The 18,201-nt window shown below is 35.9% G+C and overlaps 1 protein-coding gene across 3 annotated transcripts in view; it reads right to left on the bottom strand.

The window, feature by feature from the left end:
- Nucleotides 1–14,522, bottom strand: part of LOC133532476 (gelsolin-like) — a 43,553-nt gene extending 29,031 nt beyond the window's left edge. Inside the window, exons 1-2 of one of the 3 annotated variants that reach the window (XM_061871168.1) lie at nucleotides 14,396–14,522; nucleotides 7,637–7,748 (exon numbers count right to left, since the gene is read on the bottom strand). In XM_061871168.1, coding sequence (XP_061727152.1) covers nucleotides 7,637–7,748; nucleotides 14,396–14,436 — 153 coding nt within the window. In that variant the 5' untranslated portion in view covers nucleotides 14,437–14,522. Of the gene's footprint in view, nucleotides 1–5,343; nucleotides 5,471–7,258; nucleotides 7,327–7,636; nucleotides 7,749–14,395 lie in introns of those variants that run through there. The other 2 variants (XM_061871169.1, XM_061871170.1) reach the window with 2 other exon arrangements.
- Nucleotides 14,523–18,201: the final 3,679 nt, after the last annotated feature.

The following is an 18,201-nucleotide window of genomic DNA, read 5'->3' as shown; positions in this document are numbered from 1 at the left end:
TATATTGTAAATATTTATAAGGCATTAAACGTGAATAAACGTTTTTTTTTTTTATATAAAATAAGCTATCTGCAACAGAAAAGTCCCGTTTCTTAAGCACAGTTTTTTTCTTTCGGAGCGAATATTTCCGAAAATATTCTGTTGAGATAATTTAGCCTATTTACGTCCCACTGCTGGGCACAGGCCTCCTCTCATGCGCAAGAGGGCTTGGGCTATAGTCCCCACGCTAGCCCAATGCGGATTGGGGACTTCACATACACCTTTGAATTCCTTCGCAGATGTATGGAGGTTTCCTTCCTTCACTGAAAAGCTAGTGGTAAATATCAAATGATATTTCGTTTATAAGTTCCGAAAAACTCATTGGTATGAGTCAAGATTTAAACCCGCGACCTCCGGATTGAAAGTATCCACTATATCCACTCCGGATTGAAAGTATCCACTATATACAAATATCCACTCGGCCACCACCGCTTGTAAAAGCGAATTTTTTTTTAACAAAACTTGTAGGGGAGGTACAGTCGCCATCAGATATTTCGAAGCAGCCAAGGTGTCCAAATATTTCTAAGCAAGACTAAATTTCAATAAATTCTGCACTCTGCAAATGCCATTTATATCATAACTATTGCAATGGCAACAAAATCTGAGCACGGTTTTTTCAATAATTTCTTTGCACACGTCTAGTCGAAAATATCTGATCGTGCCATGGCGATTGTACCTAAAAAAAAATTCTTGGTATTTTTATTTTACCATTTTGTTGTCATGTAATGTATCCATGCCTAATTGTAGCTTTCTAGCACTAACGATCACGGAGCAAAGCCCCGGATGGACAGACGGACATGGCGAAACTATAAGGGTTCCTAGTTGACTACGGAACCCTAAAAAGAATGTGAATCTTATTAATAAATAAACCTGTCATCGTACCTGCTGTATTTCCCACTAAAAAAGCTTTAAAGAATTTCCCAGCGATGTTTCCACCTACTATATGTTCAAAGTTTCGTTTTATAGGTCATAAAATATTCCTAAGTCATAGTGAAAATAGAGAACTATATCAATATATCATTGTGCTAACCTTTGGCACTAGCGGACAAGACTAAGAATATATTTTTTTAACATTTATTTAGAAAATTAGTTAAATTTTATTTGTATGCATCATAATTTTATGTTTTATATCGTTAGCAGTTTCTCGGCTTCATAAATTTTAAGATTTTGCTACGAAACTACTACTAAGCTGATTATTATTGATAGATTTTGCAGCTTAGCACCGACTTCAAACATACCAGTTGGTAACTCGTGTATGTAAATAGGATAATATTTTATTTTATCCTTTTTGAAGTCAGTTTTTGTTTAAAGGGTTTTTCAACAGCTGTTATGCATATTGAGGGCAGTGGGCAGAATAGACATGATCGTCAAGTCACGAGGTGTAATTTAAGAAATCAAATGTATACTACGTTTCCGTAGAAGATAGCTTACTGTTATGTGTTCGCTATGTACGGAGCTATTCATAACATGTTTGTTTATTTATCTACCAGCTTTATGAGGACAGACGGAACGTTCAATGCAGTATGTTTGTATACATTTATTAGGGTTGCCAATTTTCTCCTTAAATAAATAATATTTTTTTATTTTTATTTATTAAAGTTCTAAACATTATAATAATATTGTTGTTCCACGGGTAATGCCACCTTATGGCGGTCGGCGCTTACGTTGTTATTAACGACGCTCCAATACTAATGCGGCGCTACGCAACGTAAGCGCCAACCGCCATGAGGTACTTTTACTCGCGAATCGTCACATTTATTAGGGTGATAAAAACATTGTGTTATTATTACTATAGAGAAGTCGTAGCGAACAATGAAATTATCGCAATCGCAACCTGTATCACGAAACCAAAGCGTTGTAAAACTTGTAAACGCCGGGAAATTGATGGCGCTTACGCGTTTAGGTCGCCGGATTCACGCTCCGCCTCTATGGTTTGTTGTGTAAACAACAACTCACGGCGCGAAATACTGGTTCTCTGTGCCGGTTCTATACGTAGTAATAATAGTTCAAAGAATAACACCCAATAAATAATAAGAATAATAATATTCTTGAAATGTATGGCTATTTATACGACATGTCAGATAAACGTCCGTTCATACAATAAGTATGACGTGAGTATGACGTGAGTTAATAAGAGGAATAATAGTTCAATGTAGAATATACATGGATTGTACCTGGATGTTTTCTTTGTATTTAAATAATGTGGGAAGAAATTAAATTAATGGCTGGTTTAATATAGAGGTTATGGACATTTTGGTCATAAATCTGTCACATTTTTTATATATTCTTTTTCTACATGTCATGTTACACACCCATAAAATACTGAACTTGATTCATTGCATGACGTCACTAGGGCTGTAAAATAAAATTGTTATTTTCGGTTTAACGACCGTTTTTCCACAAAAATAACAGGGTATTTTCAACTGACTTACAAAATCGCCACTTTTCAATTGGACGGACGTGTTTAAATCTTAGAGCATTTAACCAACCGAAGTCACCTTTATGTGCTTACACTTCTGTCGAAAACCTCATCCAATGGTCATACTCACGTCATACTTATTGTATGACTATGAACGGACGTTTATCTGACATGTCGTATAAATAGCCATACATTTCAATTTATTTATTTGCAACAGGTACAAAATACAGCGGGCCGCCGGCATATAAATGCCTTGCACGCTCTCACATATACGGCGCCCCACACACTAAAAGGTCGGGCAAAGCCCAAGGCCCCATACGCACTATGCGCCAGCCGCGTGCGGTTGCGGCGGACCGCTTAGTGCGTTCAGTATTTATGGTTGCGGTTTCATACATTCTTAACCGTCATGCGGCTGTCCGCACGCGGCTAGCCGCTTAGTGCGTACGTAGCCCAACGTACAGAGCGCGCTCCGCGGGCTCTTATATAGGGGGCACCTGCGACGCCCCTCACACTCAAAGGTCGGGCATAGATCGCGATCCGCGCGCTCTAACAAACCCCTCACACTCAAAGGTCGGGCATAGATCGCGATCCGCGCGCTCTAACAAACCCCTCACACTCAAAGGTCGGGCATAGAGCGCGATCCGCGCGCTCTAAAAAACCCCTCGCACTCAAAGGTCGGGCATAGAGCGCGATCCGCGCGCTCTAACAAACCCCTGACACTCAAAGGTCAGGCGAAGCCCTTCATTAAGGTGTTTAACTTAATGCTAGGTGTACAGTACGTGGACCCTGATAGGGCGTATCTAAACCTTAGGTACTTTTGACGTGCCCGATATAGGTACCACGTATACTCGTAATATCGATAAAAAAATCATTAAGCTTATAGCAAATTTACGCTTAGTTTTAACATGCTACTGTCACTTTAAGAATTAGATTCTTATCTTTATAGTACCTACTTGAGACATGACATGATTATAATCAGTTTACCTACTTCAGAATAAGTGCTTAAGGAAGGACAAAGTGACGCAACTGTATTGTAATGTATTTTTTTTATACTACGACGGTGGCAAGCAAGCATACGGCCCGCCTGATGGTAAGCAGTCACCGTAGCCTATGGACGCCTGCAACTCTAGAGGTGTTACATGCGCGTTGCCGACCCTTATGTTATGTAATAGTGGTGTTAGTGTTATCTATTTATTGACCGCGGGCCAGGAGCATATATAGTCAGTCGTCGCCTCCCGGCTGATACTTTTTCCGATGATAGTTTAGATGATATCGTGAATTTAAAAAAAACACTCAGCCGGTTGTATCGCGGTGGAAAGACCGTCAGCTGTAAAATAAACATGTACAATTATTATTATTTTACATGTAAAAAATACGCGCCTTACCACTTCAAATCCGCAAAGTATGCGTAATTTGTAAATTGCGTAACCGTTTATTTGGAACGCCTGATGGAATGCTATATGCAAATTTTCTTTGTTTTATTACTATAATAAAAAGGTAAAGCGTTTAATTTTTACATGTTCGTGCGATCAGCTCACGTTCTTACCACCGCGATACAACCGGCTGACGATTTTTTAAATTAACAATAGCATCTGAATGATCATGTGACAAATTATCAAACAGGAGGCGATGACAATTTTTTTTTACTTGTTTCGGTGGCTGCCATTCCTCAATCCACCAACACTCTACTTTTAATTTCGAATACAAGGAAATTAAAATACACGTGCAATCTTCAGTAGTATTTCTTGGGGGTACTTTAATTTAACAATGTAGGTAAAAACATCGTTATTTATGGAATGGGGAGTTAATTATCAGAATGGAAATTGTACAACAAATCCATTTAAAACCATAATTTAATTTTTTCTGAGAACAAACCTATAATTTTTTGCACACATTTTAGAATAACAAGGACCCACTTTCAGAGCATGACCATGAGAAATGAAAATTAGTTTTTATGATACAAACGTTCTGGGAACTAACGGCCCGATTCGAAGAATGAGATACGATAACGATAAGTTCTGGTTTAGATAAGTTCTCATTTAGATATCGTTTGTATGTCGTATAATTGACAGAAGCAGCTCAATTCGGGCAACGAATGTCACTTTGACGTTAGAAATATCGTAGATAGATCTTATTGGGATCACAGCGGAATAGAAATAAACGTCAATTTTGACATGTCGTTTGGTTATCGATCTTTCAAAGATCTTAAACGTGTCTTAATCATTCTTCTAATCGGGTCGTAAATAAAAGAAAATCTTGCTGGTTCGGGTTCTACCTAAAATACTAGTTTTAACAATATATTTCTCGCAGGTACCTACTACGGTCAAGTTTCAGTACCATTTCGAACTTTGTCACAGTAACAACATTATGAGGTTTCTAGCGTTTTCATATCGATTGTCACTGTGGCAAGGTACGAAATGGTGTGGAAATGAAATTATTTGTCTATACCTGGACATAGCTTTTTAAAAATATACTAGACATTTTGCTGTATTGAAATGGTATTTAAATTACTTTGACTGATTTCGAGGGTAGGCGTAACTTACCCTGAATGAAGGTTGACACTATGTTGACATCAAATAAGAGATTTAAAATAATTAAGTCGTTAACTGCCACTATTTTGATATCAAATATAATTTAAAATTAGTAATTTATTTCACTGACAATATATAGTTAAAATATAATATAAGTAATAGTTTTATTTTGCCGTTTTACGCTAGAATATTTTTTCGCATCTCCCTAAAGTTTTATTTTGACACAAATCCGCATCTCCGTAAAAAATCGCATAGCAACAGCGTCTAATTATCATATCTACCGACACTCGTCATATCGAACTCCCTAAATATTTAAAAAGTTATACTTAGGCACTCAAAAACGTGTATACTTACTGGCAATAATTAAAAAAAATCGCAATATAGTTTTAAACGCGCTCGCGGCAGTGGCACGGGCGTTTGCAACAGCCACGCGATTCGACTGCTCTGATAATCCAATGTCAATGCCATGGGGTTGTCAGTGTTAGAATAGGAATATCCTGAATTTTATGTAAATTATTTTTTCTTTTTTAGTTTTAGTTAAAAATATTGAAATTAATAATTATTCAAGCTGTTAGACCACTACACTATTCTTACAGGTTTTTATTTCGTAATTTTTAACAAGCAGAAACGCCTGCCAACGATGCTTTTAAGCTTAGAATAAATTTAAAAGTAGAAAAATTACTGCCTTGGGTGAGACTTGCACGGCCTCTGGATTTTTATTTCTTATTTTTATGATGATATCACCAATTTAATAAAATTTTGATTAATGATAGTTATGGCTAGAATGTTTAGAGCTAATGAAATTAAGGACAATAATTACATTATGGCAAACTAGTATCATGACTACAGAGCATTAGGGCCAATACCTTTTAGGACAAAACGGTTAGGGCAAGTGATTTTTAGGACAAAAGTTATAAGAGATTGCGAGGGAGATCCTGGACACAGGCCTTCTCTTATTGCAAATCACAGTTTTTGTTCTAGGCTCCCTTATTCATAAACTTACTAAGCCTCTGTTAAATTTTGTATTTTTCTAACAAAATAGAATGTTGAAATTACGGTTGAGGACAAAAGATTTATCAACGGCTTGTTGGTTTTGACAGACGTACGAGTATATGGGGTTTATATATCTATCCTTTGAACTTTCTGCTGAGAAAACAGAGAAAATTATAGGTAGTTATGTGTTTCCCTGTCCCTCTTAGCAGCAAGATAGCAGAAAGTATCCGGTGAAAGGACAGATGTAATTACTCCTTTAGGAACCACGACACAGCTCAATAAGGAATATAAAATATAGAAACATTAAATTCCCATAATTTTAATGTTTTTTTCTAAACCTAGCAACACCGGCGCCGCCTGCGTGTGACCGTCTCGCCTGCATTGGAGATGTACTAAAGAATGGCTATAAAAAAGGCATTTTCTAATCTATCAACGATTTAAGTTTATACTTAAAGCACTAAGATATTAAGTCGAGAATTCAATGGCGAGATAAAATCTAATATGTCTTTTAAGGCTCCTCAAAAGAAAACGAAGGTCGTTCATTGTTTTGGCATAATTATAAAAACATATCTATTTTGCCCGCTATTTACTTAATGTAGTATCAGCTAAAGGAGTTCATTAGGTAGTGATACTTTCGTCAATTAAACCGTGGTTTTATAAACAAACAGTTTTTTCAAACGACAAGCTAATTTCAGTAAACAAAATTCGACCTCACAATTATTTTTTATACGTTATAAATGATACGGAACTCTTCATGGGCGAGTCCGACTCGCACTTGGCCGCTTTTTATTTATTTGTGTCGGGTTTATCAGCAGGTAAACTAATTTGTTAGAGTAGCTCTAAGTATCATGGGACTTACGTAATTAACTTAATAATACATTTAGGAGTGCAGAGGTACCTATACTGTAGTAGTACCTACATACTTTATAAACGAATGTTGTCAAGCGTAACGTAAAGCGAATCATATACAATGAAAAGTACTTTTCTGGCCTCCGCCCAGAACACATTATCTTGTCAGTGAGGCTAGTAAACTCAGACCAAACTAAGTTGGCACCATTTTGATAACCCAGCCTGTGCAAGTGTTAAGTAAATGTCAGAATTCCGCAGAAGTTTGACGTTTGAAATGACACTTGTACTGTCTGCTGCCAACTTATATTGGTCTGACTCTAATGCCAGTAATGGCAGGAGTGCGTGCTGCAGTGCGTGCGTACGCACAGCCCTCTATGCCGCTAGTCCGGATTGAGTCATACAATCATTAGAATAAGGTTCACATTACCTTGTCAGTGAGGCTAGTGATGCCGGTGACGGCAGGGGTGCGTGTTGCAGTGCGTGCGTACGCACAGCCCGCTATGCCGCTAGTCCGGATTGAGTCATACAATCATTAGAATAAGGTTCACATTACCTTGTCAGTGAGGCTAGTGATGCCGGTGACGGCAGGGGTGCGTGTTGCAGTGCGTGCGTACGCACAGCCCGCTATGTCGCTAGTCCGGATTGAGTCATACAATCATTATAATAAGGTTCACATTACCGTGTCAGTGAGGCTAGTGATGCCGGTGACGGCAGGGGTGCGTGTTGCAGTGCGTGCGTACGCACAGCCCGCTATGCCGCTAGTCCGGATTGAGTCATACAATCATTAGAATAAGGTTCACATTACCTTGTCAGTGAGGCTAGTGATGCCGGTGACGGCAGGGGTGCGTGTGGCAGTGCGTGCGTACGCACAGCCCGCTAGTAGCAGCAATGCTGCGAGCGTCCGTAGTTGAGCCATGCTGAAACAAGGATACATTTTAATTAACGCACAGAAATAATAATTTATCGGAAAAAGTTAAGAGGCTGTCAATATCTAAAGGTCGCAATTGGGAACTTGACACATGTTGAATATTATAACAAAATTTAGTTAAATGGATAGAAAATGGGTCATTCATTATAAAAAAGTGGAATTTAAAAAGACATATGTGACGTTATCTATGAAAAGGGACCTTATTGTCGATGGCGCTTTCGCCGTAATAAACGATGCTCCGATATAAATATAACACTGCGCGACGCAGTACGGCGTAAGCGCCAATGATATTATAAAAAAATACAAGGCTCCAAAGGCTCAAAAATATATTTTTACTGTCAAATATAAAAAAAGAATATTGTACCATTAGATTCCTTAAATATTACTGAAAAATAAATTGTAGGACAACTATATACATAAACGCAACATTTCACGGTCTAAATAGCAATTTTCTTGATCTTCCATACATTTAGGACAGACTAATTTAATGTGACGTCACATTACATTATAATTTTGTTAGAGACGTTTCAGTAGTCGAGTGCGAGCGTCAGACTTTAACTCTCATTTCTGATCTTTGTGTTGCTTAAATGCCATGAGTCCTATAGACATTTGATCCTCAAGAAAATCAAGATCGATTGACATTATTTACAAAAACCTGTCAAGTAGCCAATTCCCACCTCTCGTGAAGTTTTATGAGCAGGTTCGGTAGGTGGTTAGGTATGTAGATCGATTTTTTCTGTAGTTTCGTTTTCTGGAAAATGTTCAAACTTGTAAAAATTGGCATAAAGGACTTAAATGCCAGTAGGGTCTACGGCACGTAATAATTCGATATTCGGCATATTCGGCAAGTTTTCCAATGTTCATATTCGGCAAATATTCGGATCTAAAATTCGGATAGTCAAAAGATACGACTGTCGCCTTAAAAATCTACTTAAACACACCTTTTAAAGGCGTCACCTTGAACTACCTGTGTTTACAAACACACACATAAACAATGTGAGTAAATCTCTATAAAAACTGTGCGAAGCGGAAACTCATTCATAAGGAAAAAGTGTTGCAATCGTAAGGTTTGTTAGTCACTTAATGACGAGTATTAATTAGTAAGCTTACCGCTTATTAATCAGTCGATGTCATTATTTCTTTCTAGGTATTTTAAGGCAAGACTGGTAAGGAATGGACTGGTAAATGTAGGTATTTTTATATTGACGGCATCGGCATTCATAATATGCCTGCAATTGGGGGCCGGATTTAGGGGAGGGCAACCGGGGCTACTGCCCCGGGCCTCCACAAAAATGCCCCCCCCCCACAATAGAAAATTCGGTAAATTTACCATTTTATTTGGAAAAAATTTGGGGCCAGGGGGCCTCCACTCCTTTACTGCCCGAGGCCTCCAGACCTCTAAATCCGGCATTGGCCAATTGGGATGTCAAACATCTTGATAATGTCGCGCGAGTGCTTAAAAACACATGAGTTAAGCCGTAAAAGTAGTTTAAGAAACAGGATTATATGCATTAAAAAAATTAAATTTGTAAGTGCCAATTAGGTGCATAATTAAAGTGAAGGTTTCGTAAGACCAATATTACGGAGTGTCATGGAAATTTATAGATAAGTCTAGTCATTTATTTAAAAAAAAAAACGTGTCTAATACTATAGATTTAAATGAATCTGTTTTTATAGACAGCGGGCGGCGGTGGGTTACAACATAATAAACAAATTAAATATGGAGTATAGAATTAAAAAGAGTTAAATCTGTTATGGTAGAACTGTTGCAAAAGTGTCCAGCTATCAGCTATAAATAATAGTTCCAAATCTCTCCAGAGTAGCGCTAGAGTAGCTAAGAACCTAGGCGTTATTGACGGAGTGACGTGCGCTGTCTATGATTTGATTTTTTTCAAGTATTCTAGGTATTGTAGTGCCACCTATTTAAGGTTTTTTGATGACATTTTTTGGTACATGGAGATTTAATTCCTTACCTCCACCTTCCATAAAATTAAATCTATTTTTTTTCCAGTCATATGCAGTATGGAGCCAAATCTTTTAAAATTGATAAAAAAATAATGAAAAGTCAAACTAAAGCAGCTCTCTGACTCTTGTTTATAGTAAAATGCAGCCAGTGCTTAAACTGATGTTAAATACTTAATTATTTTACGGGATTTGTCGTTTACGTCTTATTATTGGCGTCACGTCCATTACAGGGGTTTTGTTAAATACATGGTAGGTATAGCTTTTAATATTATAGCATTAGCTAGTATGATACATCCTGTTGTATCTAAGAATCCGCGACCGGCATACAAACGGGTTATCCTTGATACCTATTTAATTCTCGCATGGAGGTTAAAGACTTAGCAGCAAATTCTTCTCGTTGAAACAAATCCAGTCGCAAAACGATAATTTTAACTATAAGTAAGTAAGTAGGTAAACACTTTGTTGTACGAGAAAAATAAATATTACATCAGATGGAAAAAAATATAAAAAAATATTGGGTAAATAATTGGGGATAAACATGCTAAAAGACAGTCAACCATTGGGTCAAACAGAGACATATTTTATTAATTTTGAAAGATAATTAAATATACTGCGGCTGATTTTATTAACTTAATATGTTCGGGTATCACTATAAATTGTATGAATTGTTATGAAGGCGTATACATACATTTTTTTAGTCACCCCTAACGTGGATATATTGATGGCTGGGAGATCAAACCCGATGAATCATTTTTCATTTCATTTAAATTATAACTACACGATTGTCAGGTATATAATAGTTCCACTTTCAAAAACCCTTTTGCTCGAGCTATCGGGTTTGACCACCCACCTATCGATATGTATAAGTATGTACCCACGCCAAATTTAATTAGTTAATAATTAATTTAATACTTTGTGATCAGTGATACCTAAAAGTTAATAAAAAATTGGTACCTATCAACTTCTAGTATTTTTTTTTTAAATTAAATAAAGTTTCTAGAAATAAACACGTTCACTAGCTGTCAATTAAAAGTTAAGTATCAGGAAAAACAAAATTAACGAATAATATAATGTTAATTTCTAAGTATTAATGCATAACAATAGAATTACGTAGCGAAGGGAATGAAGTAAATAAGTCACAATTTGCATAGTGAAGCGACCTTTGTCTTATTATCACAATAGGTTATTGGATTGTACAAATAATCAAATAATTTTGTTTTGTACGAAATTATAGCAATTGGCTTTGCCCGTGACTTGATACCAATTTACATGCATGTGGTAAAAAATTAAATAAAAAAAGTAGTAAAAAAAATCAAAAGCTTATTTGTTTTTTTTGTAGTGTTTGTTGTTAGATCAGTAGTTTTTGACCTTTTTGAGTTTCAAAAAATAAGTACCTATACTAATAAAAAAAACCATGATATGAAACACTTTTTTTGTGACGCTCATAAATATAAAAGAATGTAATGAAAATCTATTATTTATACATTCCTTTATATTATTATTACATACATTCCTGAACGGGTGAAACCAAAAAATCTAGATAAGTGAGATACTTACAGGTTTTCAAGACCTTTATTTGATGAACAATGGTAACGTAGAGATAAGAAAAATGTATGAACATTATAGGACATTATTTTCTCTTTCAAGATCGAAATTATGATTCTCAGGGTCACTTGCACCAATCCTGGGTTAGCCACTAACCCGTTAACCCAGGGTAATATTCTACTGGTAACTCCGGGTTTAACCGATCAACCCCGAGTGAGTGGGTAACCCTGGATGGCGCAAGTAACCCCTTAATAGAGGTATCAGAAATCGGTAGAAAATATACCATGTGGATAATTGTGTAGCCTTTTTTTAATTATTTAAATAAATGTAGAACCGCATATTATTACTTATTACTACTCGTTAATTAAATATTGTACTATTATTAGATCATTACCTATGAAATTGGCGTTTTGTATAAGTAGAGAACTTTAACGAAATTCGATTTTTCATACAATGAATTTTGCGGATTATTTTGTGATGGCATTTTCAAACAAAAGAAATTTTTGCCAGTAATCTGAGACATTATTAAGGCACATTTTCTATCTCATATTTTTTTTTATCTGTCCCGTCAGAAAAATATAAGTCATTTAAATACTCGAGCCGGCAGCACATGAAAAGAGCTGTTTTCAGGGCGGTATTCTGAATACATAAAACAATAATTGTATGTATAATCGTTGTTTTGTAGCGCACTAATGAAATTAAAAAATACTTCGAAGTTACTATTAAAATAAATAAACTATGACATGACTAATACTTATGAACAAAAACGCCAATTTCATAGGTAATGACCCAATATTACTACGTATAGAACCAGCACAGAGAACCAGTATTTGTGAGTTGTTGTTGTTTTGACAATAATAGCAGCGGAGCGTGAAGTTCGCGACCTACGACTTACGACGTTTTGGTCGCGTGGTACAGGTTGCTATGGCGACAATTTCATTGTTTGGTATGGCTTCTATATAGCAAAGAGAATTAAGAAGACCAAGAGTGCTCACTCCATACAACGGTTTTGTGACTAAAAATACTATTATTTTAGTAGTCTACATCTAGTGTCAAGTAGCGGAACTCTCAGTACTGCTACTCGACAGTAGATGTCGCAGCAAACAAAAAGTCTAATGCTCAACGATTTTCCGCTAATATTGTAACTAGAGTAATCTGGAAGCTAGATGTAGACTACGAAAATAATAGTATTTTTGGAAACAAAACCGTTGTATGGAGTGAGCACTCTTGGTCTTCTTAATTCTCTTTGTATATAGTAATAATAACTCAATACTCTTTTCTTTTGTCGATCAATTATTTTTATAACTCAATGTGATATATAAAACGATATTTTTGGATCACTCTGTGAAAGTTATTCAACTTTGGCAGATATCCGAATGACTGTTATATCAATAATCAGCTGCACAATGGACATGCCGAACTAAACTTTATATATAAAGAAATAAAGTCTTCATTAAACAACACGGTGACAATATTTTCCTTAGTTTTGCCTTGTGACCGTGAATATGAAAGCGGCATATTAATCTCGCGTAAGTAAGACATATCGACTATTAGTCTCGTAAGTTTGTATGACGAGTATCTTGACCAAATGACTTATCAACTTTTTGCGTTTTTCTCGAGAACGATATTTTCTGCAGGCGTATTATACAGTGTGTATTTTTGATATAACCTCAAACTTAAACTAGACGTAGGTTTTAGTGCTATAAAACAATTCTGAAAGATTTTTTTAGTTTAGTCTTCACTACCAGAGCACAATTAATTTTTGAATTTTTTTCGAGCGGCAATGTATATTACATCATGATCACTTTTGACAGTTGTGACGCCGCCGCGTCATTAATGAGACGTTTTGATTTAAAACAAAGAAGTGATATATTGAATTATTTTGTATGAAAAAATAAAAGTCGTCCATTTTTTATAAAACCTATGAAATTGTGCTCATTACAGCCTAAACTAACTGCCCTTTGATTATGTGTTAATATCAAAAATACACGCTGTAGATGGTTTTATCCACGTGATAAAATAACTGTCACTTGCATGATGTGGGTAGGTGAATAAACTTTCAACCTCACAACTCAGATAATCAATGTTGTGGTTTAAATATGACACACAAGAAATTTAACACGTTTACTTCGGATTGTTTAGTCTTCCTTAGACTGTTTTGTGAGACCCATAAGTTATATAATAGTACATTACGATACAAGTGCGAAAAATAGGAAATCCGAAACGAGTGGCGATAAATTAAAACACGACCGAAGGGAGTGTTTTAAATCGACACGAGTTGCGAATTACCTATTCGCACATGTATCGTACAACGTTTTACAGTACATATGGCCCTTTAAATGTTCGACACAGTAACGTAATATGCTACTTCTCGCACTAGTGCTATAAAGTAGCCCCATATGTACTGTAAATAATATTTTACAGCAGTACCTACATTTTGTACAAAAAAAGGAAAACAAATGGCGTCGCCACTCTGTTCCTTTAAAAAGACCTCAATATATTACGTTTAATTTCATTTATCGTTGGGACCGCGGTTAAGGACATTTTCATTTAAAATTGTACTATTAGCGGGCAATTACTAGTTAGTAGTTCCTGTCCTGGCTGATTGAACTGGCATTCAATGTCAAATTCATACGCTTTGTTTCAAAACGGCTGTACGCACTTGATTTTAAAATAACGTTAACTTTTCTAAATATATAAAAAAAAACTTAATCCTCCTATAACTAGCCATATTATGCCTAAATAATTTATTTAACAAATAAAAACATGCCAATTTTGAAGAAATAGCTACGTAAGTGGGTACTCCAAAAGTACGCAGGGTCTTGAAAAGCGAATTGTAATAAAAATGATTGTATTGTAGAAGAACTGAACTTTATTCCTAAGAATAAGCATGTTACTCAGGTTGAAAAATACGCTAGGTTCCAAAAATTAAAAAGGTATAAATACATTGTACACGTTGGTAGAACTGGGTTTGAAACACAACAGTAAAAGTAGTATAAACAAATTTTACCGAATGTATTTCTAAAATAAACAACAAAAAACATCAGTGCCCTGTCACCTTTTAAGATGTGCTTTAAAAAGGACATCACGTAGGACTTCAGAATCGAAAAAGTAAAGAGTACTTACATTGTAGGTACGTTTGCAGAACTGGGTTTGAATCCGCGCATGCGCTGTGGAGGTGCGCGCGCGACTGATCTTATATAAGTGGTAGTTGACTTCTTGAACCGGTGTAGATCGCGCAGTTGCCGATTATAGCAGTATGGCAATCTCCTGGGGGCCTATCCAGGATAGCAATTGTTAATAGAAAACGCCATTTAAACTTAAAAGATGTCAGGAAATAAATAAATAAATATTATAGGACATTTTTACACAAATTGACTAAGTCCCACAGTAAGCTCAATAAGCCTAGTGTTGTGAGTATTTAGACAATGATATATATATATAATATATCTTATACCATTAAACCAACAATTCTTCTATCTATACAGGGTGACCTTAGCCATTGGACAAACCCTGAAATCCCACGTAGGGTTACTTCTCAGGAATGCTCTGACGTTAATATTTTTTAAATTAGAACAAAAAATAAAAAAAGAAATTTTTCGAACATAAGTTATTTGCAATAATCGACAACAAAAAGAAACACACTGTGTTAATCTTTGGCAGTGTTTTTGACAATTTGTTCGAAATATTTGATAATGATGACATTTTTCTAAAGTCAGAAGCTTATTAGTGTCTTAAATAAAAATAATAATCAAAAAGGTCGAAGAAGGTTCCATACTATTCTTTTAGGATATTACCTTAGGAGCTACTAACACATACAGGCTGCTCCAAAGTAAAATATGGTAATTGGTAAATTTCTTCGAAACCGCTACACCGGTTGTTATGATACTTTGTACACTGGTTCTAAATACCATATGTACATTTCGGCTTTGTCCAATGGCTAGGGATACACTGTATGTATTCATGTCGGCTCTAACGATTTAGATGAAATTTGCTATATGGGGGTTTCCGGGGGCGAAAAATCGATCTACCTAGGTCTTATTTCTGAGAAAACGCGCATTTTTTTCATATGTTTCTATATTTCTGTCGAGGTAGTTTGGCGCTCGAACGCAGTGAAAGCGCCACTAGCTCGAGAGTCTCGAGACTGATGTGGTGCCTTTCACCCGAGTTAAACACTCTACTTTTAATTTTGAATATGTACCAGGAAGGTAAAACACGTATATTTAAAAAAATACAGTTGACTAAACCGTATCGAAATGAATCTTATTGTTGAGTGAGAGTAAGTAAGTGAGAGTACATGAAAAGTACGCAATTATATTGTTGTACACGAAATCTTAATTCAACCAGTACAGTCGACCAGTAGAAAAATATATTTGGAATGTAGGCTTGTGAGTGTATTGAATCACCTAAGTGTGCCTCTGCGTACTGTTATACAAAAGTTTACTGTGTCACTCAGAAGCAGTATGGCGTAAGTGTTTAGCGGTCATGTTATCAACTTGAACCCGCTGAAGTTCTGATTACTACGAAACCGATATCATTACTGTTGAACAACAGACTGGATTTATTTATGTTCGCTTAATTAATCACAACAAATGGAGGAATAACAAATAAATTGCGGGTGTTTCATAAGTGACTGTGCAGGTCTGCCATCTTGTGGTCGAAATCGGAAACGTAAATTTGACATTGACACTTCAGCATGAGATGACATGACATGAGATGACATGACATGAGATGACATGACATGAGATGACATGACATGAGATGACATGACATGAGATGACATGACATGAGATGACATGACATGAGATGACATGACATGAGATGACATAACATGAAATGACATGACATGAGCAAGTGCTGACCTCTATGATATAAGTAGGGTTGCCATCATTATTCGGAACTGATACGGGACAATGGGGTAGTTGGGTTTAAATTCTTTTCTTGTGTTTCTAACCACTCTGTCACGCTTTTGTTTATGTCTTCTATCAAATAAAAAGCGGCCAAGTGCGAGTCGGACTCGCCCATGAAGGGTTCCGTAGACCGTACCATTTATGACGTATTAAAAAAAAAACTACTTAAGTTTGCATGGTAATGTACATCATATATTTTTTTAGTTTTATCATTCTCTTATTTTAGAAGTTACAAGGGGGGGGGGGGGGGGCGGACACATTTTACCACTTTGGAAGTGTCTCTCGCGCAAACTATTTATTTCAGAAAAAAATGATATTCGAAACCTCAATATCATTTTTGAAGACCTATCCATAGATAACCTACACGTATGGGATTATTGAAAAAAAAAATTTCAGTTTCAGTTCTAAGTATGGGGAACCCTCAAAATTTATTGTTTTTTTTTTCTATTTTTGTGTGAAAATCTTAATGCGGTTCATAGAATACATCTACTTACCAAGTTTGAACAGAGTCCAAGTTTGTTCTTATAGTTTCGGAAAAAAGTGGCTGTGACATAATCGGACAGACAGACGGACATGACGAATCCATAAGGGTTCCGTAGCCAAATGGCAAAAAACGAAACCCTAAAGCCATTGCTATATTATGACTTTCTAGCTCTAGATTATATTTAACATGAATTTTTTTATATACTAATTGGCGATTGGCCCTAGTCTCACCTGATGGAAACTGAAGACAGGGCTTAATATGCAGCTCGCCGGCTCAGTAGTAGCCTATTCACTTTTGCTTTAAAGAGACCGAGGTCATATTTATCAATACAGATGGCGGGAGCGCATTCCATTCTTATCAATTAAAAACAAAATTTCATCCCATACAAAAGCTCCGCTCCACATTTTTTTTTGCTATATCCATATTGGTTACATAGATATAATTGTGACCATTTATTCTATCTGTATTGATATAGGACAAAAACGGAACGGGTCATATATGAACATGATTCTTTTCTACTCTGGAGCACTGTCCTTTCTAAGTACATTTTTTTCTTTTATTTTACAAAAATGGGTTTTTAGGGTTCCGTAGCCAAATGGCAAAAAACGGAACCCTTATAGATTCGTCATGTCCGTCTGTCTGTCCGTTTATTTGTACAATTTCCATGATAGTTTTTAAATTGACATGTATTCGGCTGAAAGGCACTACATATGTCAGTCTCGCACTATTAACTACATCGACAGAAATTGATGCCTTTTAAGTTTCATCCCTTGGTGTACCTTGGTTAACAATCTTCTATTTTTATTGCTTGATCATATTGTTAATATAATATTTCCAAGGAAAAAAAACAAAACAGAACTAAGTACATAGATATAAAGTTATTCGCGTCACTCGTTAATATTACTAGGAATCGTTCACTCAGATATCAATTGCAAACATGTTTACTAACACAAATTAGATGATTAAAATGGTAAAATATGGATAATAGTTCCTGAAATATATGAGGATATTCCTGGAAAAATTATGTACGACTTCAAAACAGGAAAATGCTGATTGACAGAGCGACTGCAAAGCGCGAGCGAAGATATACCGTCGGCTTTAGGTTAAATGAGGGTGGGCTAATTGGCCCATTTGACCAATAAGGGTAAGCGGCATGTCAACGGATAGGTTATTCTAACTTGTAAAACTTTTACTATGGCAGGTAGTCCCAAATTAATGTGTGAAAAAAGTGATCGCTGCAAAAAGTAGTGTGAGTTGAAACTTGAATATAGTTTTTTTTCCATAGGTACTAACTAAGTTTCTGTGTCACAGATCATGAACGTTTTGTTATTGTCGATGATTTTGTGTCACGATATTTTAGTGTTTTATTTCCTTTTCTTATTTTTTTTTTCGTGTATTTTTTAAACAAGATTTGAAATCTTGCCATACAAAAAGATGGAGTACTTAAATTAAAAAAATCCCTGTCGATGGTATGTCGCTTATTCTTATTGGTTCATGGGCCACTCCGATTTGTCCAAACAAATCTGCCCTCCTTTTGT

Source organism: Cydia pomonella, chromosome 27 (assembly GCF_033807575.1).
Source record: "Cydia pomonella isolate Wapato2018A chromosome 27, ilCydPomo1, whole genome shotgun sequence".
NCBI classification, from domain to species: domain Eukaryota; kingdom Metazoa; phylum Arthropoda; class Insecta; order Lepidoptera; family Tortricidae; genus Cydia; species Cydia pomonella.
Note: the sequence above shows the minus strand (reverse complement) of the source record. Positions and strands in the feature narration are given on the sequence as shown.